The sequence below is a fragment of the Eubalaena glacialis genome, chromosome 13, assembly GCF_028564815.1.
Source record: "Eubalaena glacialis isolate mEubGla1 chromosome 13, mEubGla1.1.hap2.+ XY, whole genome shotgun sequence".
In the NCBI taxonomy this organism is placed as follows: domain Eukaryota; kingdom Metazoa; phylum Chordata; class Mammalia; order Artiodactyla; family Balaenidae; genus Eubalaena; species Eubalaena glacialis.
Genome location: NC_083728.1, coordinates 74,497,039 through 74,522,743, shown reverse-complemented (window position 1 = coordinate 74,522,743; position 25,705 = coordinate 74,497,039). Strand labels below are relative to the sequence as shown.

The 25,705-nt window shown below is 41.5% G+C and overlaps 1 protein-coding gene across 2 annotated transcripts in view; it reads right to left on the bottom strand.

Annotated features, from left to right (window-relative positions):
- PRKCB (protein kinase C beta) overlaps nucleotides 1-25,705 on the bottom strand; it is a 310,014-nt gene that overhangs the window by 80,511 nt on the left and 203,798 nt on the right. For both annotated transcript variants that reach the window (XM_061209992.1, XM_061209991.1), the window contains exons 6-9: nucleotides 14,133-14,289; nucleotides 12,802-12,936; nucleotides 7,279-7,375; nucleotides 172-318 (exon numbers count right to left, since the gene is read on the bottom strand). In XM_061209992.1, coding sequence (XP_061065975.1) covers nucleotides 172-318; nucleotides 7,279-7,375; nucleotides 12,802-12,936; nucleotides 14,133-14,289 — 536 coding nt within the window. The remainder of the gene's footprint in view (nucleotides 1-171; nucleotides 319-7,278; nucleotides 7,376-12,801; nucleotides 12,937-14,132; nucleotides 14,290-25,705) is intronic.

Here is a 25,705-nt window from a genome sequence, read left to right as displayed (position 1 = left end):
ACACAGCACTCCATTCATTTCCTTCACAGTATTCGTTACCAACTGTAGTGTAGCTCTACTTACTTTTCACTCTCTCCCTCACTGGAATGTAAGCCCCATATGAACAGCAAATGTGCCTGCCTTGTTAGCTGTTCCTTCTGGAGCAGGTGCCACCACCCAGCCATACTGTACCTTGCCAAAGCTGCCTTTTCCAAGCACCATCAGGAAGTTAAAATCGGTCAGTTTCATGCGGTCCCTGTTCCCGTTGTTGTCAAATTTGGATATGGTGTTAGTCGTCTTTTCTTCAGGAGCCTTGGTCCCCTGATTGATCTTGGCCCTCTGGAGGGAGAAGCACACAGAAAACATCATCAGAGTTTGAGGATGCCCTTGTACATGCTCAAACTCATGTATAGGCTGCAAGCTGTGGTCCCTGCAGCTCATGCCCCCAGCGTGGTGAAAAGCATGGCCCAGCTTCCACAGTGCAAACCCAAAATGTGGAGGCCAGCCTTGGCACCTCATTTCTCTTTCATCCCTCGTGTCTCATCCACCACCAGGAACAGTCACTGCTTCCTCCCAGCTGTCTCTAGAATTCCTTCTTCTTTCCATCTGCACCAATACCACCTGTCATGATCTCTCACCTGGACAACCCACCTTGGTTCCCTCCACACTGGGCTTTACATGTAGTCACAGTGATCTTCCACTTCTTCATACTCAACCAAGTCACCACCTGCTTAAAATGCTTTGGTAGTGACCCATCATTTTTAGGATAAAGACTTCGGTGCTTTCACTGGCTCAGATGGCCCAGTATGATCAGGCTCTACCTGCTTCTCCAACCTCTTCAACCTTTTCTCGGCTCCTTCTTCCCTGAAACACAGCTTCATCCTCCTTTCACATCTTTGAGTCCCAGTTCCCTCCCACTTCAGGGCCTTTGCACCTACTGTTGCTCCTGTGTGGATGACTATTCTCTCCCCTTCGCCAACCTAGCTACCTCCTGCTCCACGTTTTCACTTCCTCGGGGAGGCCTTCCTTGATTCTCTCTGTCTGAATGGGCTGTGCCTATCTGCTCCCTTCATCCACCTCACTTCCCATTTACACTGCACGATAATTGTCTGTTCACTTGTTTTCCCCAACAGACTGGAAACCTGCCAGGGCGGGGAATATGTCTCATTCTCCGCAATTTCCCTGACAACTAGCATACTTTCCAGTTAAATATTTTGTTGGATAAATGGATGGATGAGGCCCATGTCTGTCCTCAGTGCAACGGGGTAGGGGCCTGCTGCTGTGGGCAGCAGACTGATGACTCAGAATGGCAGCAAATGCTGTGAAAGCAGGGGAAGAACAGGAGGCCAGAATATTTGTGATTGGAGTGTAAAGTGGGGGATGTCTTGTAGGACTGAGCCCTTAACCTATGGGGTCTGCACTAACTCCAGGGAGCTAGCGCCAAAACTGAATTAAATTGTAGAACACCTAGTTGGTGCCCACAGAGAACTGGAGAACTTCTTGGTGTGGAAAACCCACACACTTGGTGTCGGAAGTATTGTGAGAGTGCCAAGTTTTCCTCTATAGGGTATGTAGTTTTTAGCCTCCGGCTTCTTTTGTTCATCCTAATGGCCTTGAAATTCACTCATGTTGTTGCTTGAATCAGTGATTTGTTCCTTGTACTGCTGAGTAGCATTCACTGTTTACGTTTATTCATTCTTCTGTTATGGGCATTTGTGTTGTCTCCACTTTTTGGCTGCTAACAAGGCTGCTGTGAGCATTCTTGGTCCAGTTATCTTGTAGTAAAGATATGTTGAGATTTAAGTGTCTCTGGGACGATCAAGTGTAAATAAATACCCAGTAAGCAGTTGTATTATGTGGTTTTCAGGTTAAGAAATGACACAAGAACTGGAGACAGGGACTTCTCTGGTGGCGCAGTGGTTAAGAATCCGCCTGCCAATGCAGGAGACACGGGTTTGAGCCCTGGTCCGGGAAGCTCCCACATGTCGCGGAGCACCTAAGCCCGTGCACCACAACTACTGAGCCTGCGCTCTAGAGCCTACAAGCCAAACTACTGAAGCCCACACACCCTAGAGCCCATGCACCGCAACTACTGAACCCGCGTGCTGCAACTACTGAAGCCCACATGCCTAGAGCCTATGCTCTGCAAGAAGAGAAGCCACCACAATGAGAAGTCCGCGCACCGCAAAAAAGAGTAGCCCCCGCTCGCCGCAACTAGAGAAAGCCTGCACGCAACAACAAAGACCCGACGCAGCCCAAAAAAAAATCATAAAAAAAACCCCCAAAAACTGGAGACAGATTTGGGGGTTAAAGCATAGAGGGGGCAGTTAAAACCAGATCATTAGGGAAATTGCAAACAAGAAAAGAGCCTTGAACGGAAGTTGCATTGATTTTTCAGGGCCATGTCCTCCCATCATCCCAAATTCTCACCCTCCAGCCCCCAGAGATTTTCCCAGGCTATCCCAATCCAAACATATCCCTCCCTCCCTCCCACCATCCCCGTGCTTTATTATGATGTCTCCCACCTTCTCTGAGTCCCAACTCAGGACCCACCCGATTCACACACTCCAATCTCCAGCCTGTGAAGATCCACGTCCTGACTGTTCCTGGTCCCCAGTCTCCGTTCCAGCCCTGAGGTTTGCTTCCATCCACCTGCAGGTCCCAGTACCCCCTGCCAGTGGAGCACGAGTGAGGTGCACATACTTCCCTATTTCTCCATCTGACTGCTTAGAGGAAAATTTTTTTCCTGTTCTTCAAGGAGCAGCAAGTGTCCAACAGCTTGATTCCTCAGTCCTTCAAGCAACCTTCTCTCCTCTGAATTCCACGCTCCATCTCAATTTGCTTGTGTGACTCTTCTCACAGTTACATGCTATAGACCGAGAATGTTTGTGTCTCCTGAAAGTTCGTATGTTGACATCCTAACCCTCAAAGGTGATGGTATTAGGAGGTGGGGCCTGTGGAAGGGATTAGGTCACGAGGGTGGAGTCCTCATGGGTGGGATTAGTGCCTTTATAGAAGAGACCCCAGAAGAGTCCCCTTGCCCCTTCTGCCACGTGAGGACATAGTAAGAAGAGGGCCATGGGGACTTCCCTGGCGGTCCAGTGGTTAGGACTCCGAGCTTCCACTGCAGGGGGCATCTATCCCTGGTCAGGGAACTAAGATCCCACATGCTCTGGGCGTGGCCAAAACAAAACAAAACAAAAAGAGGTCCATGAAGCAGGAAGCAGGCCCTCACCAGACAACGATTCTGCCAGCACCTTGATCCTAGACTTTCCAGCCTCCAGAACTGTGAGAAATAAATGTTGTTTAAGCCACCCAGTCTATAGTATTTTTGTTATAAGAGTCTGAAGTGACTAGGACAGAATGTTATCTCAGCCTCTAGATGCTAGATCAGAAGTCTAATAGCCTTATCGGTCTGGTCTGCACTAATATTTAAATTAGTTGAGATCTGTTAAAAATCAGGAGATGTCCTACAAAAACCCGAATCCCAGCTTCTTCTAAAGAAGCAGATCTGGCAAAACTGGGCCCCGTCCATAAGGATGGGGTGTTTAGACGGGACATGGGGTCTCCAGTTGACCGTCATCACCACCACACCCTGCTGTCTCACACTAAGCTTTTCCCCCTTCTTGTTACCTGCCCAGTTCTAAAAACATTTGGGACGAGAACCCTGTCCTGTGTTCCTCTGAACGTCCCATGTCTCCCAGCAGGCCTCGTGCCTAGCAGGTCCTCCATCAAAGAGCAAACATTTTTAAATTGAGGCCCAAATTTAAATGATCCTCTATCTTGCTGGGTTGGATATGGCTTCAGAAACAGGAATACACTAATGGTTGCCTTTTCATGTCTGCAATTTAGAGCCCTAGGACTTGGTGCTCAAAGTTAAAGCAAAGAGATGCGCTTCTGAGCAAAGAGCCCTGCCTCTTTCCAGACTGCGCTACGGGAGAGTGAAGGCGCCCCGGCTGCCTGGCTCCAGGGCCCCATCTCAGATGAGGAATGCCTTTTCTTGGCTTAAACTAACCTCCACCCCTACAAGGAGCTCCAACGGCACTCCCGTACCCAGCAGTGGCGGTAGACACCTCTGTAGGCTAGCGGTCCACGTAGATGCTCCCCAACCCCCAAGCAACCCTTCCAAAGACCAGGAGGAGCAGGTCCTGAGCTTGATTTATTCCGGGGGGTGGTGAGGCAGGGAGAGGGCTGCTAAGGATAACAACCACCTGACATCTGAATGATATGACATGCCAGACACTGGTTTAAATGCTATCTCACTCACTCTTCACATAACCGTAGGAGGTCAGAAGTGCCATGATACATACAGGTGGGGAATCAAAAGCTCAGAGAAATAAAGTAACCTGCCTTCAGCACCCAGCAAGGAAGGGACAGAGCTGGGATTCCAATCCAGGCAGGCTGGCTCTCGAACCACCTGAACAGAATAGGCTACGCTACACACATGTGGCTCCAGGTATCCAGCCAAGACCCCTCGGCCCTCTCCTCTCTATACCTGGGGCTGCTTGCCGCTTACACCTGTGACTCTGCCTGCAGGCTCTTTTCCTGGTTGCAGGAGCAAGCACAGCCCACAAGCAGGCCAAGCTGAAAGTGCTGGCAAGTTAACACCCCTGGAAGCAGCCTTCAGCCAGTGATGGAAGGGGAGCTGGTGGATAATACTTCAGCTGCCTGCCCCTTGACTAGAAACCCTGCGGCCCGGTTAATCCCCAGCAGGATTAAACCCCAGCTGCCCACAGTGGTAACTTGCTGATAATACATACTTTTCCAGCTTCCTTCCTTTCCCTGCCTCACTTTCCCACTACTCTAGATGCTTTTTGGGGTCACCTCCCAAAGAAACCACCTGCACTTGAATCCTTATAGCCTGTTTCTGGGGAAACTCAAAGTTAGACAATGACCAGCTGAGGGATATTAGAAAGTTGCTTAACCTCTCTGGGCCTCAGTTTCCTCATCTGTAAAAGATAAAGGGGGATGATAAAGGTACCGACCAGTCATGGTGGTTGTAAGGACTGAATTAAATGACTTAATATTTCTAAAGCACTTAAAACAATAAATGGCACATAGTAAGCATTTTATTAAATTAAAAAATTCTAAGCCTGTCAGAAGACCCATTCTGAACCATGCAAAATGGAGTCTTCCCTTCCCTGGCCCATCGGCAAGGCCACAGCCAGACAAAAGTCCCCAAACAGAGCCTCCTCCAGTGTTCTGAAGCATACCACGTGTGGTAACTTCACCAAGCTCACCCTACCGTGAAATTCTATTACCCCAATTTCTGCAGCTCGATTTTACCGTCACTCAGAATTTCTCCAGATAAGAGGCTTGAAAGTAATTTCTGAGTCATTCCGGGTGCTAATTGGTTATTGCACAGGGATTACATTTCTCACGTCCAAGGTCAACTGAAATTCCTCTATGTGTCTGAGAACAATTTTCGGTCCCTTGGAAACATTTTTTTATCAACAAACTATGGTGTGGAGCAATTACCACTCAGGCATAAACAAGCGTTTGCAGGCTCTTGCGGGAAATAAAGGACACATTTTGTTGCACGCAGATAAAACAGTCCTTTCCTTCAAGCCAATAACTGGCCCAGACAAATGCTCTGTTCATGTAGGAAATGTTTTCCTGGGTGTTCTGAAATGTCACCCTGGTTGCCCTAAGACAGAAGAAATCATTTTGTAAAACTGAGACTTCATTTTATACAAGAAAACACTGGTCTTGTTTTTTTCACCCACAAGAGGACATTTTTAACTCGGCAGCAAATGGACCCCACTCCATCAGAAAGCTGAAGGAAGGAGAAGAAAAGGGTTCTCTGGAAGGCCTGCCCTCCTGTCCTAAAACGTTATCACTGTCTAGTTCTCGACTCTCCTGGGAGGGAAAGTCCTTTCATCAGCTCATTTGGGCTTGAGCGAGCGGCTCTATAAGGATGAACCTCAGTGATCAAGTTCACTGGAGAATGACTGTCAGGTCCAAGGCCAACATGTTTATTCCACTTGTTTCCATGAAGGGAAGTCCCACTGGGTCAGAACCGTCACCAGGTTTTACGGAGGGCACAGGCTCAAGACAAGGGTCAGTACACAAGTATGAGTCCTATCAAGTTGAGGGGACACTAAGATGGTTCTTGGAATAAATGCCAAAACCCTTGCTAAAGTCAGCACAGTCCTTCTACTCTGACCCCACCCACCTCCCAGCCACACCGTGAACTCACCCTTTGCTCTCTCTTCTCTACCCACCCTGGCCTTCTTTCAGTGTCACAGAGTTGCTATATAACTCCCCACCACAGGGCCTTTGCACCTGTTCGCCTCTCTGAATGGAATGCTCTTTTCCCCTCTTTACTTGGTAACTTCCCTATTGTTTCCTCAATGACTCCTTCCCTGTCCTCTCAGACAAGGTTACATTTCCCTCTTATATCTTCGCAAAGCACCATGGACCTCTCTTTCACAGAACTTTACCTGGTCATATTTTGCTTCTATTTGCTTGTGTGATTACTTGATGAATAACAATGACAGTAACCTATTTCATTTTAGCTATTTTATACATTTTTCAGAGTTAGTAGGCCATCATTGCTTATCTAGAATTGATTTCCCATCAGACTCAGTATATTAAGTTTCTGTGAACAAAATAACGTGTTTTCCCTTATGAAACTACTTTAAAATCACTCAATACACATATAATGAAGGGACTCAAACCCATTTTCCCCAAAACATTTTCTTTGTAAAACTGGGATGTGTCCTACATACCTGCTAGTCTCATATATGGAGTTTATTTGGCTCCACAGAAGGGAAGGGGCTTATCTGGGGTAGAAGCAGACCAGCGCTATGGCCCAAGGTCAGAGCCAACGGCTCTTAATCTTCGAAAGATGCATCCATGCATTCACGGAGTCAGCAGCACTATCAATTCCATTTGTTAATACAGCACCATCCTGCCGACAGATCCAAATTCAGATTCTATCCCTCAGCAAGCTTACTTGACTGAGCTTCCAAAATATCTCTACCCTGTCCACTGCTTTCATTCACCATTACTAACATCCCTGTCCAAGCCACCATCAAAATGACCTGGGTAGTGAATGAACACTCTCAAGGAAAAGTCTAAATCTGAATGAGGACAGGGAGGCAGAATGACTTTACAAGGCAGGGGACACTTAACTGGGGTCTTGAAGGATAAACAGGTGTTTTCTGGAAAGCAGAACAACATCGCAAAGGCACAGGGTCAGGAAAGGGCTTGGTAGAAACCACACCATAAACAAGAAAAACAGTACAGAGGCAGACTCAACCGGTTCCCACTGATGCCGAAAGAAAGACATCTCACCTCAAATTTCTGCCGCAGTTCCTCGTTGCCCTCACTGCCTTCCGGTGGCACAGGTACGTTGAAGTACTCGCCTTCCTCCTGGCTCAGTAACTTAAACCTAAAGGGAGCAAAGGAAAGACAAATTCCATGACTCTACTTAATATCATTTTGTTGATTAGGATAAGGGAGGGAAGTCTATAGAAAGCTCTGCTTTAAAAACATGTGTTGAGGGTTTTTTGTTTTGGGGTAGGTGTGTATGTGTGTAGCCAGGGACACTATATATTTTTATAACCATCAGAAACACATCAGAAAAAAATGGGTTTATAGGATGTAAAGTTCTCTGTCTCTCTAAACACACACAGACACACACAATTTTCTTGATTATATCATTCAATGTTTCTAGCTACTTTTTTGGTCCATTATGTGCTTTCTGATTCTGAAAGAATGTTGAGGATCTCCCACTGTCAACGTATTCCTATCACGCTGTCCCAGCATTTCTATCCCCTTTCACTGTAACATGCTGCCACCCGGCCATCCCAGCACTTGGATGACTCTGGACTTGTCTCACTGACGCCGTTTTTCTAGGCAGAAACCTTCCCAAAGTGCTCGGTAGTCAAGCTCCTGAGAAAGTACACAAGCCCTGGAGTCAAACTATGCCTGGGTCCAAATCTCACCTCTTCCCTTGCCTCTTTGGATAATTGAATAAGCTAGGTAGGCCCTCTGAGCCTCGATTTTTCTCATCAATAAATAGGAATAAAAGTCTTTTTCATAGGATGACTGTGAAGCTGAGACATGATGATGCATGTAAAATGATAAGCCTGGTGCCTGGCATTTAGCAAGTGTTCAATAAAAGGCATCATCATCATTGTTACTGATATTAATATCACTATAATAAACAAGATGGTTTTAGTTTGTTTCTAGACCACAAAGATGTTTCCATCTAGTCAGACTGAGATGAGTGTGAGGAAGGAAAAGGGACATTCCAAAGGCACTGGAGTCAGCAGGGGGAAAAAGAACCCAAAACTCCTCACTCCCAGAGACTTTCTAACCGGAATTTACAATTTTCATCACAATTTTTTTCTCCATTCACAAATCTTCCTAGGCAGCTTCTAAAAATAGAGAGATAGGTGACTCAAAGCAGAGATGACAATTTGAGCCTGGACACCTCCACATATAATATTCAGTGCTCATCTTCCAAACTGCCAAAGAAATTACCAAAATAAATACAAAAATAAGAGAACATCTGTATCTTTGCTGGAAATCAAGAAGGGTGCTATACACACAGCAGGGACTTTCAGGAAGTTCTGCAAATTAAAGTATTAGTAAGAGAGCATGGAGCAGTGTTTGGCAAAATTCCTCCACCTTTGTGGATTTTGCTAAATCTGGATGTTATTTTTGACAATGCTTTTCATTAAATCAGCTTTTCAAATAATAAATTCACTTTAAAAAGACACTTTATATCTCTTCCTTGTAAAGAAAGCCAACAACACTTGTTACAAGCAGAAAGTATGTATCTGTAAAAAATGAAACATACGTAAATCAAAGTTACTCAAAGCCAAGTAGATGGTGTTGCTTACCAAAGGCTCTGAGACTAATGCCTGCCCCTTTTATTAAAATGGGATATCAGCAAGCAGCAAGGGTTAAAGAGTATTAAGGATACACCAGCGCCCTCTGAGACTTTCTCTGCAGTAAACTCAAGAACTGAAGCAACACCAACAAAAGAATAGTTTGGGGACTTCCCTGGCGGTCCGGTGGTTAAGACTCCACGTTCCCAATGCAGGAGACACGGGTTCGATCCCTCGGGGAACTAAGATCCCGCATGCTGCATGGCGCGGCCAATAAATAAATAAATAAATAAACTAAATTAAAAAAAAAAAAAGAATAGCTTTGTCAGGGTACAATTCAATATGGCTGATGCCCCACCATGTACTACCTAAGCCATTTGGGGTCCCATACTTTGGAAAATACACATCAAAGGGGATTGACCAGCTGTGATCAGCCAATGGGAACCTCAACAGGACCCCACTAACAACCCTGGAACAGACCAGCAGGGACTGGATGAGGGTCAAAAATTCCGATCCATATTCAGCAAGTACAGGACACGTCAGCCCCCGGGGCATTGGTTAGAGCACGGCACCACCACCTCACGTTTGCTGTGGCCAGTACGCTGTCACTATGGCCTCCAAATACGGACAATTGTGCCCATTAGAAAAGAAGAGCAGGAACCCCTTCCGACTTTGAGATGCACAAAACCAACAGGGGGAAGATGCCCCTCCATGGGGCAGTAGGGCTGCCTGCCGTGCAGCTGACTCCAGCCGTAGCCCTCTCCCAAATATCTACAGGACCAGGACCCTCGATCCAACAAAGAAGAACTCCAAAAAATACAAAAGGCTCCTTTCTCCCTTCATCTGGATGTGAAAGATTAGAACAGGGACACTCAACATTTCTGTGTTCACCCTTCCATAAGGAGGGCATGTGGAAAACTCATTAAAATAAAGAGAAACGACGAGGAATCGGATTCCCATGAAATAGAACTGGTGCCAAATGAGAGAAAATTCCAGAAAATATCTAACTCATATTTTCAATGAGATCCAAGAGGTTGATGCATCTATGAAGCGGCAACAATCTGAGCTCAGGAAAGACTACTTTCAGAAGAAAAATATAATTAGTAAATTTTAAAATCCATAGGAGACAGTAAACACTAGGATGGATAATTCAGAAAACAACTAGTGAATCAGTGGACAAACTAGAGAACTTTTTCTGGCAGTTGGCTTGATATTTATTATATTAATTAGAGTTGAATGGAATGCTTTATATACCACTAAGAAAAAATGCATATTACCAAAATTAACCTACAACATCAAAGAGGGGAATATTGCAACATATATTTCAGCAAAGACATAGTATTATCCATCTTACATAAAAAGTTCTTCTAAATTAATAAGAAAATGATAGGCAAAACACTGGAAATAGTCACTTATAAATACAAAAAAAAGGCAATATACAAATGAAAACATTCAACATAATTAGTAACAAATGTATGTATAATAATAATAAATATTTATATTATAAAATAAGAAAAGTATATATAAAAACATGTATCATGTTATGTATGTATATTATGTAAATATGCATAATTAGTAACAAAATATGTATAGCCTTTGCATCATCTTTGAAATTTATAATACCAGATGTTGACAAGTGTGGGTGAAATGAAAAGTCTCACACAGCATTGGTGAGAATGTAAATTGACTGAAAAAAATTACAGAACATTATGGCAAATACTTGAATAATGCATATGGTCTCAAAGCCATTGATTCCAGGCTTAGGAATTTATTAGGAAATAATTAAAGCCATGCACAAAGTTTTCACTATAAGTATGTTTACTGTAGAATTATTTATATAGGTAAGCATTGCATATCTTATAATAAGAATATGATTATGTAAATTGAGGCTGATCTATAAGAATGGACTATATGAAGCTACTAAAAATGATGTTGCCTAAGATTACTGAATGGTAGGTTCATAATGCATTGTTAGGTGAAAAACGCACACTGCCAAACAGTATGGACAGTAAGTTTTCATTTTTGTTTCATACACACACACAGAAAAAAACTCTAAAAATGGTCAATAGTGATTATCTCTGGGCAATGGGATTCTGATAATATTTTGTTTGCTTATTTATATTTTTCTAATAATTATTCAATCAATAATAATGACTAACACTTACTGAGTGCTTACTATTTACCAGACACTGGGCACTTCACTTATATTAACTAATTTAATGTCACAACAATCCTATGACTTAATTACCACTATTATCTCCAAATGAGGAAAGAAGGCACAGAAAGGCAAAGTAACTTGCCCAGGGGTACACAGCTAGGAAGTGGTAGGACAGAAATTCTAACCCACGAAGTCTGATTCCAAAGCTTTAGTTATTTTTTGTGTGTGATAAGACCGAAACATGACTATGAGTAATAACAAAAGAAAGCTTAAAGAAATATGACTTTAAGGTAACAATGAGTTAGGATAGTCTGTTCAGCTGCAGAAAAAAAGAAAAGAATGAAATAGCAAAGGAAAAAAATAAAACCTTTAGAAACAGAAACACCATGATAAAAATGGAGAAATTAAGACCAAACATGTTAAAACACTTTCCTACGGAAAAGAGGAAAACACTTTCAGAATGACGTTTTTTTTTTCTTTTCTTTTCTTTTTTTTTTTAAATCCAACAACATGTCAATTTTTACACGAAGCCAGAGGACTTGGAAAGACTGAACATGGAAGCATGGATAAGGATTGACTAGGCAAGAGGTCCCTACAATTCTGCAACCCAAGTGGACAGGTTAATTCTCTCTGTGTGGGACAGTTTCTCCCTAAATCTCCACATGGTCCATTCCCTCACCCCCATCAGGTCTTGGCTGTATGTCACCTCTTCAGAGAGCCCCTTCCTGAGCACGCTATTAAACCAGAATGTCACCGTCCCCCGGCAGTCCCTACCCCTGTTTCTTGCTTACTTTTCTCTATAGCATTCATCAGCATCAAACACTATTTTCTACTATTTTGTATCACTAGTGACTAGAACGGAGTGGACACTCAATATATATTTGAATAAAAGCCTACAATAAATGTGGAGGAGAGACAAGGAAGTTGTAAGGAGGACGATGGAAAGGATGTGAGGGCCCAGGGATCCATTCTCTTTCTTGCTAAACCAGTTTGATTTTGATTGTCTTTCACTTGTAACTGAAAAAGCCCTGAGCGGGGGACCATTCAGAAATGAGACAATTTCTCTTAAAGAGATAGGAGCACCCCTAATTACTACTTCTCCCAAAGTTCTAGTGCCAAGGTGGGCCATCTCTTCTGACTCCTTTACTCAGATAACTGGGAAAGAAACAGTTGCCAAACAGGACTTATCCAGCCTCTTCGATGGGAATATTGGGGAAGGATTTTTTGCCATTAGAAGGGAATAAAGCAAAAATGTCAGAACAAAGGAGATTTTGCAGCTGACTATGACAGCAACCTTCCAGAACTTCTGTGACCAGGCTTGGTAAGCAGTCCCAATGAAGAAGCATCTTCTTAAGGAGTCAAAATCTGACAGTGGATTACACATATCTTCTGGGTAAAGTGTGAGAGCCCTTTTAGTGCCCGTGGGGCCTGTCAAGCCATATAACTGTGTAAAGTGGGGCAGATGTAAAACAATAGGGACTGGTGAGGACTGTGGCAAATAGAAAATCCACATCCTGTCTAAAGGGGGTAATAACTATTCAACTGTCCTCATTTTTGCCCTCTAGGTCCAGATTTTTATGGGAAATTTCCTGATTTTGAAAATATTGGCAACTAATTCTTTTTTCTTTTCTTTCTTTTTTTCTTTTTTTTTTTTGCATGAGGACTAAATAAAACTATCTATGAGGCAGAGCCAATCTACCAGCTTTCACTTTGTGATTCTGCTTTAGTCTTTCACATTTAGGAGAAAAAGGGAAACATACTTGCTCCCACATTTTGATGGACCAAGCTGTACTGTTGCTTTCAAAGTGAAATTTCGCTTACCAGCCATCAACACCAGCTTTCTGCAGTTCAGAAATCCCAAATGACAAAGATCCCATGAAGTCATTCCTGCTGGTCAGATCCCAATCCCAAATCTCTACAGACAGTCTTCTGTCTTTGTCCGACTCTTTCAGCTGGCTGCAAGGAGAAAAAAAGAGAAGTCGGTGGAGGTTATGGTGATTTCTCAAGCAGATGAAATGTGCAAGAGGACAAAGCCTGAAGGTAGGAATTTTTAAGGATTACAAGCTGTTGTAAGAAACATGTTCAGTTTCCATCCCAGGCAAGCTCCCCAGGGAGGTAGAGCTTTTCCTGTTTTACAGCCTGTGGTTTAAACAGGCAGAGGACCTAGGCCAGCTCTGACAGGGACAGTTCTAACTACTTCTGCTGCCTTATGTCCTAATAGGATCCATGATGTTCAGGAAATCCTATTGACACAGTCAGTATAAGAACTATAGATGTCAATCATATAATTGTGTGAGTGTTTGCACACATGCGGGTTGAGGATGAGGCTGAGGAAATATGTATGAAGGAAAGAGTCTTGACGGTGCCAGTCTAGGGGAAATTGTTCTAGGGCATGTCCTTGACTGAGGCTGAGATAGGCCCCCAGTTTTGCCCTGAGAGGGGAAAGAAGGAACGAGGCACCACAAGGAATCATGCTTTTGGTCCATGGCCCTTGAAGTCAGACTGTCTGTCGCTGAATCCTGCTCTACCCTGTATTTGTTGTGGGACGTTGGCCTGTGCTTTAATCTCTTTAAGCCCCGTTGGTAAAATGGGGATGAAATGACCAACGAAGCTAGATCACTTAATACAGTGCTCGTTATACATAGTATATGCTCAATAAATATCGGCTGATATATGTCATATTTGTTGGCCCAGATGCATCGAGAAGTGAACCCACATTCTTGGAGCACTAGCCAGGTAAAATCCTCCATGGCAGCTGGCAGAGAGCTCCTGGCAAGCTACAGACCCAGCATTATCCACGCACCCAGCCCTAGAGAGGTCATCCCCACACCCTATGGGTTATGTCCCATGTTTGCCAAGACCCAGAGCTTCTCCCACAATTTGCCTTCACCTAGCAACACATCACACTATTTTCCATCCCACCCACTCTCCCACACCAGAGACATTCTCAGCACTGTATAAAAAAAAATTCCAATTTTTACTTGGCTTGCAATGCAAAAATGCAGATGGAGGGAGGAAGGAAAGGAAGGAAGGAAGGAGGGAGGCAGGGAAGGAGCGAAGGAAAGAGAAGCTGGGAGAGGACCTCCCCAACCTCAGGTGGCCCACAACCCAACCTGCACCACCCAGGCTGGGCTGCAATGATTTTAACTTACAATCTAAATGTCTCGTTCCACTCAGGGTTGAGGGAGCACTTGATGGTTTTGGTCTTCTGCTTGCTCTCACTCTTGGGATCAGGAATCAGTTTCAGTTTCACGTAAGGATCTGACAAGCCATTAGGGTCCATAGGTACAAGGTTTTTAGCATCTCTTACTAAAAACACAAAAAGCAGTTTTAGCATTAATAGCCCCAGAATATTTAAGCACCAGCTACTGAGGGTTGTAGAACCTGTGAAAAGATCATTGGCATCACACTTACTTAATGGGAATTTTCATTTATTAACATCAACAGCTAAGAAGCGTACAAAGTGAGATAAACTGAAAAGATGTAGACTCTGCTCTATATTGGTTTAAGATTGATTTCTGACTTTCGTACTGCTCTCCCCACTCTGCCCCCTAGATTAACTGTAAGTTCTCTAATCTTATTTTCCAAAAAGTCTACAAGAAAGATTGGCTTCTTCCATCTAGCATAATGCTTTCAAGGTTCATACACATTGTACTTCATTTATGACTGAATAATATCCGCTTGTATGGATATGTCAAATTTTGTTTATCCATTCAACAGTTGATCAATATTTGGGCCATTCCCACCTTTTGGCTATTGTGAATAGTGCTGCTATGAACATGTGTATACTCTGACACAAAAGGTCACATATTCTATGATTCCATTTATATAAAACATCCAGAACAGGTAAATCCAAAGAGACAGCAGACTAGTGGCTGCCAGGAGCTGGTGGTAGGTGGAATGGGGAGTTACTACCTAATGGTTATGGGGTTTCCTTTACAGGTGACAAAATTCCTTGGAACGAGATAGAAATGATGGTTGCACAACACTGTTAATGTACTAAATGCCACTGAATTGTACACTTTAAAATGGTTAATTTTACGTTATGTGCATTTTACCTGAATTCAAAAAGAAAAAGCTAAAAGACAAAGAGTTGCCCTCTAAACCAAAGTGCAACTATTTTCCATGTAGCACCCATAATGAGTACCCAGACAGCCCATAGAGAGAAGAAGAGCAGCGTTACCATTAGGCTCCACCCTCAACCAAGAACACCCTGGGTAAAGGAGGCTTAGAGAGGGGAAAGGAAGCAGAGGTCAGCAGTGCAGATGCAACTGGGAGTAGGGAGGATACGGTAGAATAAGACATCAACCTGGAGAAATGGGAAGAAGTTAATTAGGAGTCAGTTCAAAACCAGTAATGTAGACGGCCCCGGGAAGTAATGTATTAGCAGACTCAATCAAACTATCTGCTAGAAGGCTAATAAATAATGACTCCTACCAGGAATGCAAAGATGGTTCAACCTTAGAAATCTATTATTAAAATATTCATCATATTTATAGGTCAAAGGAGAAAACCATAGGATCATTGCAATTAGCTAGACGTAACAGGAAATTTTCTTCACAGGATAAAGGATATCTGAAATAATAGACACCAAAGTTAACGATAAATGCCATCCCATTAAAGTCAGGAATAAGACAAAGATACCCATTACCACAGCCATCATTCAACATCTTTTCTAAGTATTTCATAAGTGTAATAAGATAACAGAAACAGAAATGTAGGGGTAAAGCATCCCCCATTCCCTGCAACCTTTGCTTCCACCCCCATCACCTCCTCCCTGGTGCTTATCATCCAGCAATTACACTACTTTCTTAAACTCAGTTTCATGTACCCCACGATCTTATGCCACTTCCCATTTTCCAGTTCATTAACTCTAGTACCCCACTGCTACAGGCCTTTCATCACCAATCAGTCTATTGAACACAATATATTTTCTCTTTCTCCCCATTCCCTCTTGCCTTTACTCCATTCACCCCCAGTTTAGAGTTTTGGGTGCATTATAATCACTCCCTGAAATTACTGTCAACTCCCTTACTCCTCTTTCTTTCCATTTTATCTGACAAACACAGCCTTAGTTAAATTCAAATATTTTCCCTTTATTTTCCTACATGCAAGCAGCTAACCACTGCTAGGGATGGGAGTCAGGGGAGGCTGACTTGCCTAAGATCATATAGCTAGTAAAGGGTTGAGACTGAATAAATGAAATGAGGAAAGGGCTGGGTGGACTGTCTGAGGAGTGACAAGGGACCCCGGGACGCAAGTTGTAACTTATTCTGCATTGACACTGTTCTGCACTCTAGTACATGGCCCTTTCTTCCGTTTATCCACAGGTTGAATTCATGTTCCATCTCAGCTTGCAAGTTTTATCTCATTTTTGCACCAAAAGCAAGAATTTTTCCTCTTTGATTTGGTTAAGCTCAATAAGCAGGTCCCTAATGTGTTAGGCATTCTGCTAGGTACTGGTGACAGGGGGGCCAACATAAGATGTTGATCCTGTCCCCAAGGAATATATAAAACCAAATTTATTCAAAGTATAGTTGATTTCTAATGAGACAGTAGCCAGGTCATATAGTGTAGTGGATACAGGGCTATAACATGCCAGGGTCTGCATCTTGCCTAGCAGGTATTTCACATTTTTAAACCTCAAATTCTTGATCAGTGAAATGGAGATAATACATACCTCATTGGGTTATTATAAGAGTACAGTCAGACAAGGAATATACACGTTTAGCACAGAACCTGGCACCTAGGGAATAGTCAATAAATGCTAGCTATATTATTGCTATTTCACTGTTATTAAAATTCACATTCAGTGCCCCTTTTACCACGTTTGTCTATTTTTATTATGAAGACTTAACCATTTCCAAACAGACTGATATTAAACAGAACCACTTGTGGTTTTCCTTCTTGAGAATAATGCATCCGACTCTTCCATTTGAACCCTTCTAGAGGAATGCTTCTCAACCCTTAGCGTGGATGAGGGTCACCCGGAGGACTTGTGAGACACGTATTCCTGGGACCCACTCCCACAGATAGATTCTGATTCAGTAAGTCTGGAGTGACACCTGCTCATTTGTTTCTCTAACAAGTTCCCAGGTGATGCTGATGCTGCTAGACCACAGAGCACACATTAGGTAAAACTTTCCAAGATGATATAATTTCTTAATATCCCCATGCATTTCCCCCATGGAATACAATCTCCAACTGTTACTTTCATTTATTGAGCCTTCCAAGGAAAACAGCATGTGCCAGTTTCTAGGCTGGGATCTTGGAATGACACATCTATCACTCTAGGGAGTTGCATAAAAACATGGTTGGAGACGCTCTGAAGTGCGAGAAACTTGTCTGTCTGGTTGATTGGCAACACATATGCAAGTGGAAATAGCTCGTCTTTCTTCAAAGACCACACTCCCTCCCCTGTCTTATGAACTGACACCACAGGACAATCACCAGGACATCCCTCTATTGTAAGTTTGCAACCTCACAGCTCTTTCAGAGTGCTCTTTGCAGGACAAGTGTATGTTGTATTCTTGAGCCAATCTCATAACTAATGGTTTAAGAATGACCTCTCCCTGGGCATCTACTTCCCCTGAACCAAACATTCCTAACTGAGGCATGACTCCATCTTTCCCCCAACCCTTATAGAACCCTTTCTTCTACTTCTGTCCTTTTGGGTCTCTCCTCTACCAAAGGGGCCAAAAATTTCTGTGGAAAGGTACGGAACAGAATTGATTCTGGGACTGTTGGCATGCATATCTCCAAGAGCTCTGGCTCCTAAAGCCACTGTATCATGAGCAGTTGACAGTAGCTGCAGGCTAAGATCCAAAGGCCTGTCCCTCCTGAAGCTTTTCAAAGTACAGTCATGTTTCCCAGCAGCAAGAGAGCTGCATATGTATCGAGAAAGCAAATCTCTCTAGACCACACTTGGCGAGACTGACTTTGATTTTTCTTGATAAATGTTTCTTTACTATCTTTGTTGAAATTCAGCCAGCCCAGATGGTACAAAATGCTTCACACAAAGCAGAAATAGCAACCTTCCCCCCCTGGTGGAAGTCTGCTAAGTGCACAGGAGAAAAGTGTCCCGATCAAGAGAACATTGCTTGCCTTGGAAGTGAAGCTGGCTGGGGGGTAAGATCTGGCTGTTTGCATCAAAGGGCCCTCAGAGCAAATGAGGCCTCTGCATTCTGGTGCAAGTTACCTAACACAGTGCTGAATCCATAAAAGATAGCACTACTCTTAACTATTTTCCTAAGAATCGTTCTTCACCAAGAACTTTCCTAGTCTTTTTTTTTGAACCAACTATTGGAAAGTCTGAATAACTGTGTTGCTTTATAGCCATTATCCTACACTGTGTGAACCAGGAGCTTCTCTTTATTAACTCCTTTTGAAGGTACTTTCTTCAACATCACGAGTCCTCATTTGTCCTCACTACATGTCCTCAGAACAGTTATTCAAAGCAACACCCACCAACATTAAGTTATGTTTGAGGATGTTTGCAATGACAAAAAGTAGGAAATAATCTGAGTGCCCATCAACAGGGGAAGGGGTAAATAATCTACAGCATATTCACACTGTGAAATACTATGTACATGTCAATAACACTGGGCTATCTACATGCACTAACATGTTGAAGAAAATAGCAAGATGAAGATAGACAATTACAGTATAATGCTTCTTTATTTAAGAAAAAGGTCTGAGGACATCAGTGGTTCAATTGATGAACTCTGGATCGGGACTGTGAATTAGATAATAGCATTGGATCAATGTTACATTTCCTGAGTTGGATAACTGTACATATGCAAGAGAATATCCTTGTTCTTGGGAAATACACACTGAAGTATTTAGGGGCAAATGAGAACCACGACTCCAACCTATTCTCAGACGGCTCGGAAAAAATATACACACATATAAAAATATTTAATAGAGAGAATGATAAACCAAATGTAGCAAGATATGAACAAGTGGTAGATCAAATCAGGTGAAGAGCATACAGATATTCCTTGTACTGTTCTTGCAATTTTTCTGTAACTTTGAGATTATGTCAAAATAAAAAGTTTTAATAAACAAGGCCCTCCAAATCGTCAAGAGACAAGTACAATAAAATAAATTTTCTACAAGGTCATATATGAGTGTAAATATATAGAAAAGAGTCTGGAGGGATAAACCCAAAATTGGCTTGAAGTAACGGTTACATCTGTGGAAGAGGTAAAGGAATCTGGTTTGGGGGTTGTGGGCAAAAGAGACTTTAGCCTTAACTGTCACATTCTGAATTTATTACAAAGAGAATGCATTCTTGTATTAACTGTGTTATTAAAACTTAGTTTAAAAAACAATTCAGTTGTGGTGCATCTACAGCCTCCAAGAATCCATTGTTCTGGCCTTCAGAGACCAGCACCCTGTTCCCCAGAGACTTTTTAGAGGAACTGATCTGCAAAGATCATGGTTTGAATCCCTGAGCCCTTGGTGAACAATGCACAGACCCAGAATGACCTCATTAAGATCAACTGGATGCCCCCAGCACCTATCCCAGGATCAAAGCAGGGTTGGAGGAAAGAGACTAAACAGGTGAAAAATTTCAGAACCATCCACCTATTTTAGCTCTCCTGCTCTGCACCCCCCTCCTTCCATTCCAGTGACCTCCTGATGGACGACAGTTCACTGGACCTTTGGTTAACCCCAAATCCCTCCACACTGCCCTGCTACACCTTCTTAAGTTGGAAGCTTCTTCAGCCCTCTACTCCCAGATCCGCATCCTTTTGATTCCTGTTCACTTATTACTTCTTCTAACCTCAAGGTTCTCTGATGCTACAGCTTTTGGGAGCCATGGATCCATCAGAATCCCCTTCCAGTCATCTTAACTGGCCATCCCTGGCCTCATCTGATGGAATCTGATTACAAAGTAAGCAAACCTGGGGTCTTTGGGCAGCCCACATGCAGCATCTAAGGCATCCCAAGCACATCGTGGCCAAAGGCTCCTAGAACAGCTGGCTTCCCGTCACTGCTGGCAATGGTACAGTTATCACACATCCATTTATTTCTGTTGAGACAGACTTCCAGCTGGGACCGTCACAGTGTGTGTCTGGAAGAGAGCCTGTCAAGCCAAGGCAAATGAAACGATGATGGGGGAGCTAATGCAGGTGAATCAGGAACCAAATTAGCAATAGTTAGACTCTGGAGTCACACACACCTTCAGGTCTGAATCCTGCCTCTGCCTTTACTCTCACTAACTGGGTGCCCTTAGTAAAAAGACTTCTCTGAGCCTGAGTTCCCCGTCTCCGAAATGCTGATAAAATCACATACAACTCAAAGGGATGTGTGATAATTATAGGACGGTCATCCATGCCAGTTTACCCAGAACAGCCTCAGTCTCTATCTGTTGTCCTTTTACTCTCAAGAGAGTCCAGTTCGGACAATAAATTATATGGTTCCCCTAATTATAGAGGATAATGGTGTTGAAGTATAGTGTAAAGCACATGGCAGAGGTTCAACAAACGTTGATTTCCTTTCTCCTTTGAGAGAATTTAGATCAAATTATATAACTATTAAGATCCATTTCAAGGTTAAAAGAGCATCTCTCCAATGTGATTTTCATATAAATGAACCTAGAGGAGGTAGTCAGAGAATGACAGATGATCTGAAGCCAAATGTGATAGATCCCTTCCTTCTTGTATTATGGCTTCCTCTCCATCTCAATCCAGCCACCTGGAGCCTCACCTGGAATGGCTCTTCCTCTGAACTCCCCAAAAAACTTTTATCCTTTTAATACCCTGCTCCCTTTACACCAATTTTTTTTTTAAACCTCATCAAACCCTCAGATCCCTCAACTCTTTCCTTTCCTCTGGTCCATCAGTGTGCGCCTGAGTTATTACTTTTTTCCTAATCCTACCAATATGGTAAGCCCTCCAATCACTTCTGGCCACAGGCTTAAATATTTTGTCTTTTCAACAACATCCTGTCTGCATACCTCAGACCATCAGTGATATATGGCTTAGAGAGTGTCCCTGGAGAAAGTGGGGGCTTGATGCATGACCCACTCAGGATCTCCAATCACAGCGTGGCCCTCCACACCACCTGTCAACCCTACTGGGTGTGCCTAGTTAACCCCCCTCTCATTCTCGACAGAAGCAATTTCAAGACCTCATCATTTTAAGGCTCCCACCTGATTCCCGCTCCATCCCGTTCATCTGAGGATCTTCTGTATTATGTTTGTGTCATGAATTTCTAGTTCTATTATGTTTTCATCAGAAAATGTGGGCTGAGCCACTTCTGGGGCATTTTGTGAAGAATTTAATAAGGTTTGCATTGCAAGCTAACATATCACCAATTTTGTGCATACTAGGGGAAAAGGTGTTTCTCTTATGGAAGGGTTCAGGCTTCAAGATAGAGGTATTTGACACTCACTTTAATTATATTATTTAAGTTATCTATATCCATATTTTTTTATCTGTTTTATCTGTCAAAGACTGACAAAGTATGTTTTAAAACCCTCCTGTGATGGTATTTCTATAAATTCCTCCTTTCATTTCTAGCAGTTTTTGCTTTTCTGTATTTTGACCCTGTGTTACTTGAGATTCATGACTATTTTTTGGTCTTGGATTTTATGTTTCATTCTTTAAAAATTCTTTTTATGCAGTTTATTATTTGTTTGTCTTGAACTCTACTCTCAATATAGGTGTTTTTCCATTTAGCTGGTCTTTTCTCCAGGAACATCTGATTCCATTTACCTGTGGATCAATGCTGTTTGTCCTCTACATCTTTTTTTTTTTTTCATGATTGTAGTCATTTCTTTGTCCCTTTTCCCTGCCACCTGGAAGTACTCCTTAAGCTTGTTTCCATATTACTGATTGTATTTTCTGCAGTCGGCATTCCTCTATTTACTGTTTCTATGCATTTTAATTTACTTTATTTTTTACATTACTTTTTTTTTAGCATAAAATGAGAGCTTTATTAATGTTTAACTAAATGTTTACCACTGTTTCTTACACTTTCATAAAACAGGCTGATTTCATATCAGTCTTCACAATCATGTTCGTATATGGAGAGAAACAACAGTCCAAAAAAATGAAATCATACTATGTATATTGTTTTGAAGCTCTGCACTTAGTATTTTACATTACTTTTTATTATCATAACATGAGATCCTTCTTGCTTACACCTTCCCCGGAGCCAGCTCCTCTTTCATCTCAGTCTATTGCCTTACATTCTGTCCTCCCCTGCTCTCAGTCTCTCTCTCTCTTCCTCTCTCCCTCCCACACTCCTTTCCTCTCCTTATCTTTTATCTGTTTATTTTCCGCCTATGGCATTTAATTTTTTAAATTAAATACAGCATAGAGTAATACTGACTTTTTTTATTTTGGTGTATAGTTTTCTGAATTTTAACACATGTATAGATTCATGTAACCACCACACTACCAGGATACAGAACAATTCTATCATTCCAGAAAAAATCCCTTGTGCTGCCGCTTCGTAGTTACAAACTCCCCCCTCCCTCAGTCCCTAGCAATCGATGATCTATTTCTCATTTACTACAGTTTTATCTTTTTAAGAACGGTATATCCATGGAATCATACAGTGTGAAACCTTCTGAGATTGGCTTCTCTAACTCAGCAAAATTCCTTTGAGAGTGAGCCAAGTTGTATGTATGAATAGTTAATTCCCTTCTACTGATGAGGAATATTCCACTGTATGGATGTACTACAGTTAGTTTATCCATTCACCTGTTCAAGGACATTTGAGTGGTCTCTAGTTTTTGTTGATTATGATAGAGCTGTGCAACTATTCTATGTTTTTGTGTGAACATAAAGTTTCATTTCTCTAGGGTAAATTCCTAGGAGTCAGATCATTAAGTCATATGGCAAGTGTATGTATACATACATACATACATATATATACGTGAAAAGGTTTTCCAGAGTGACTGTACCATTCTGCATTCCCACTAGCCATGAAGGAAAGTTCCTCTCACTCTGCATCCTGCCAGCACACTGTATTCACAGTATTTATTATCGTTATCATTTTAGCCATTCTAATACGTGTATAGTGGTATTTCATTGTGGCTTTAATTTGTATTTCCCTAATTTCTAGTGATACTGAATATCTTCTTGCGAATGAATTTGCCATGCTTATATCGTCTTTGGTGGTGTGTTTGTTCGAGTCTTTGGACCATCTTTTTCGTGGGGTTGTTTTCATACTTATGACTCTGAGAGTTCTTTACTCTGGATTCAGGTCCTTTGTCAGATGTGTGATTTGCAAATATTTTCTTCCAGTTTGTAGCTTGTCTTTTCATTCTATAACAGTGTCTTTTGCAGAGCATACTTTTTTAAAATTTTAATAAGGTCCAAATAATCATTTTTTTCTTTTATGAGTCATGTTTTTAGTGCCCTGTTTGAGAATTCTTTGTTTAACTCCAGGTCATAAAAATTTTCTCCTGTTTTCTAGTTTTATACCTTTATATTTTACATTCAGATCTATAATCCATTTTGAGTTATTCTTATATAAGGTATGAAGTATTAGTTCAGGCTCATTTTGTTTGCATATGGATGCCCAATCTTTCCAACATCACTTGCTGAAAGACTGGATAGTCTTTCCATTTCTTTGTTTTTATACTTTAAAAAAAAAATCAATGGGCCATATTTGTGTGGGTATATATCTAGACTCTCTATTCTGTTCCAGTCATTTATGTATCTATCCCTTTACCAAAATCACACTGCCTGATTACTGAAGCTTTATATAGTAAGTCTTAAGATTGAGTACTATGATTCTGCCAACTTGATTCTTCACCTTAAAAATTGTTTTGGCCCTTCTAGTTCTTTGGCCTTTCCATTAAATTTTAGAATCACCTTGTCCATATCAATAAAAAAAATCCTGCTGAGATTTTGATTGGAAATTCATTAAGTCTACAGATCAATCTGAAGAACTGACAACTTTACTGTATGCTGAGTCTTCAAACATGGTATGTCTTTTCATATATTTAGGTATTCTTTGATTTCTTGCAGTGTTTTATAATTTTCAGCATACAGATCCTAGACATGTTTTGTTAGATTTATAACAAAATATTTCATTTGTTTTGAAGTTATTGTAAATGGTATTTTAAAAATTTTAGTTTCTAATTGTTAACTGTTGATATATAAAAATACAATTGATTTTTGTGTGTTCACCTTATATCTTGCAATTTAACTCATTAGTTCTTGGAGGTTTTTTGGTAGATTCTTTTGGATTTTCTACACAGACCATTGTTTTCTATGTACAGAGACAGTTTGTTTTTTCCCTTCCAATCTGTATTTCTCAACCTGTTTTTCCAATCTTTTGTTTATTTTTATTCTCTTACTACACCAGCAAGATCTTCCAGTATGATGCTGAATAGAGTAGGTGAGGGTGGACATCCTTGTCTTGTTTCATAGCTTAGGGGGAAAGCATGCTGTCTTTCATTATTAAGTATCTTGTAGATTTTTCTCTAGATGTCTTTTATAACATCAAGAAAGTTTCCTTCTATTTCTACTATGCTGAGAACTTTTATCATAAATGGATATTAAATCTTGTCAAGTGCTTTTTCTTTCTTTAGATTATTAACATGGTGGAATACATTAATTGATTTTTTAATTATTGAACCAGCCTTGCATTCCCAGGATAAAATTTACTTGGTTGGGGTGTATTATTCTTTTTACATATTTCTGGATTTGATTTCCTAATATTTTGTTGAAGATTTTTGTATTTATGGTCATAAGGGATAATTTTAGTTTTCTTGTACTGTTTTTGTCTGACTTTGGTATCAGGGTAATGCTAGCCTCATAAAATAAGTTAGGAAGTGTTCTCTACTCTTTTGTTTTCTAGAAGAATCAGTGTCATTTCTTTTTTAAATGTCTGGTAGAATTCCACAATATAAATTTCATTTCAAGCACTTCTTTATCTGGATTCCACAAATTTTGATGTGTTGCATTTTCATTTTCTTTCATGGGTTCAACATATTTTCTAATTTTCCTTGAGATTTCCTCTTTGAACCATAGATTAAATAGAAGTTTGCTTTTTAATTTCCACATTTTTCCAGGGGCCCTACTCCCATGATTTTAATTTCTACCTAAAAGCTCTTTACTGAGCTTTATAACAGAACACAGAACTGTCTACCATATATCTGGTACTGGATATCCCGTAAGTATATCAACCCAAAGCATGTCCAAGAATACTCACTCTCATGAAGTAAGTCAGAAAGAGAAAAACAAATACCGTATGCTAACACATATATATGGAATCTAAAAAAAAAAAAAAAAGGTTCTGAAGAACCTAGGGGCAGGACAGGAATAAAGACGCAGACATAGAGAATGGACTTGAGGACATAGGGAGGGGGAAGGGTAAGCTGGGACGAAGTGAGAGAGTGGCATAGACATATATACACTACCAAATGTAAAATAGCTAGCTAGCTAGTGGGAAGCAGCCACATAGCACAGGGAGATCAGCTCGGTGCTTTGTGACCACCTAGAGGGGTGGGATAGGGAGGGTGGGAGGGAGATGCAAGAAGGAGGGGATATGGGGATATATGTATAGCTGATTCACTTAGTTATAAAGCAGAAACTAACACCCCATTGTAAAGCAATTATACTCCAATAAAGATGTTAAAAAAGAGAGAAAACTTTCATGTGAACCACTGAAAAGTAAGAAATGAAAATGAAGTTTTTTAAACATTCTTTTCTAAAAAAAAAAGAATACTCCCTCCCTGTCATTATCCTCCATCCCC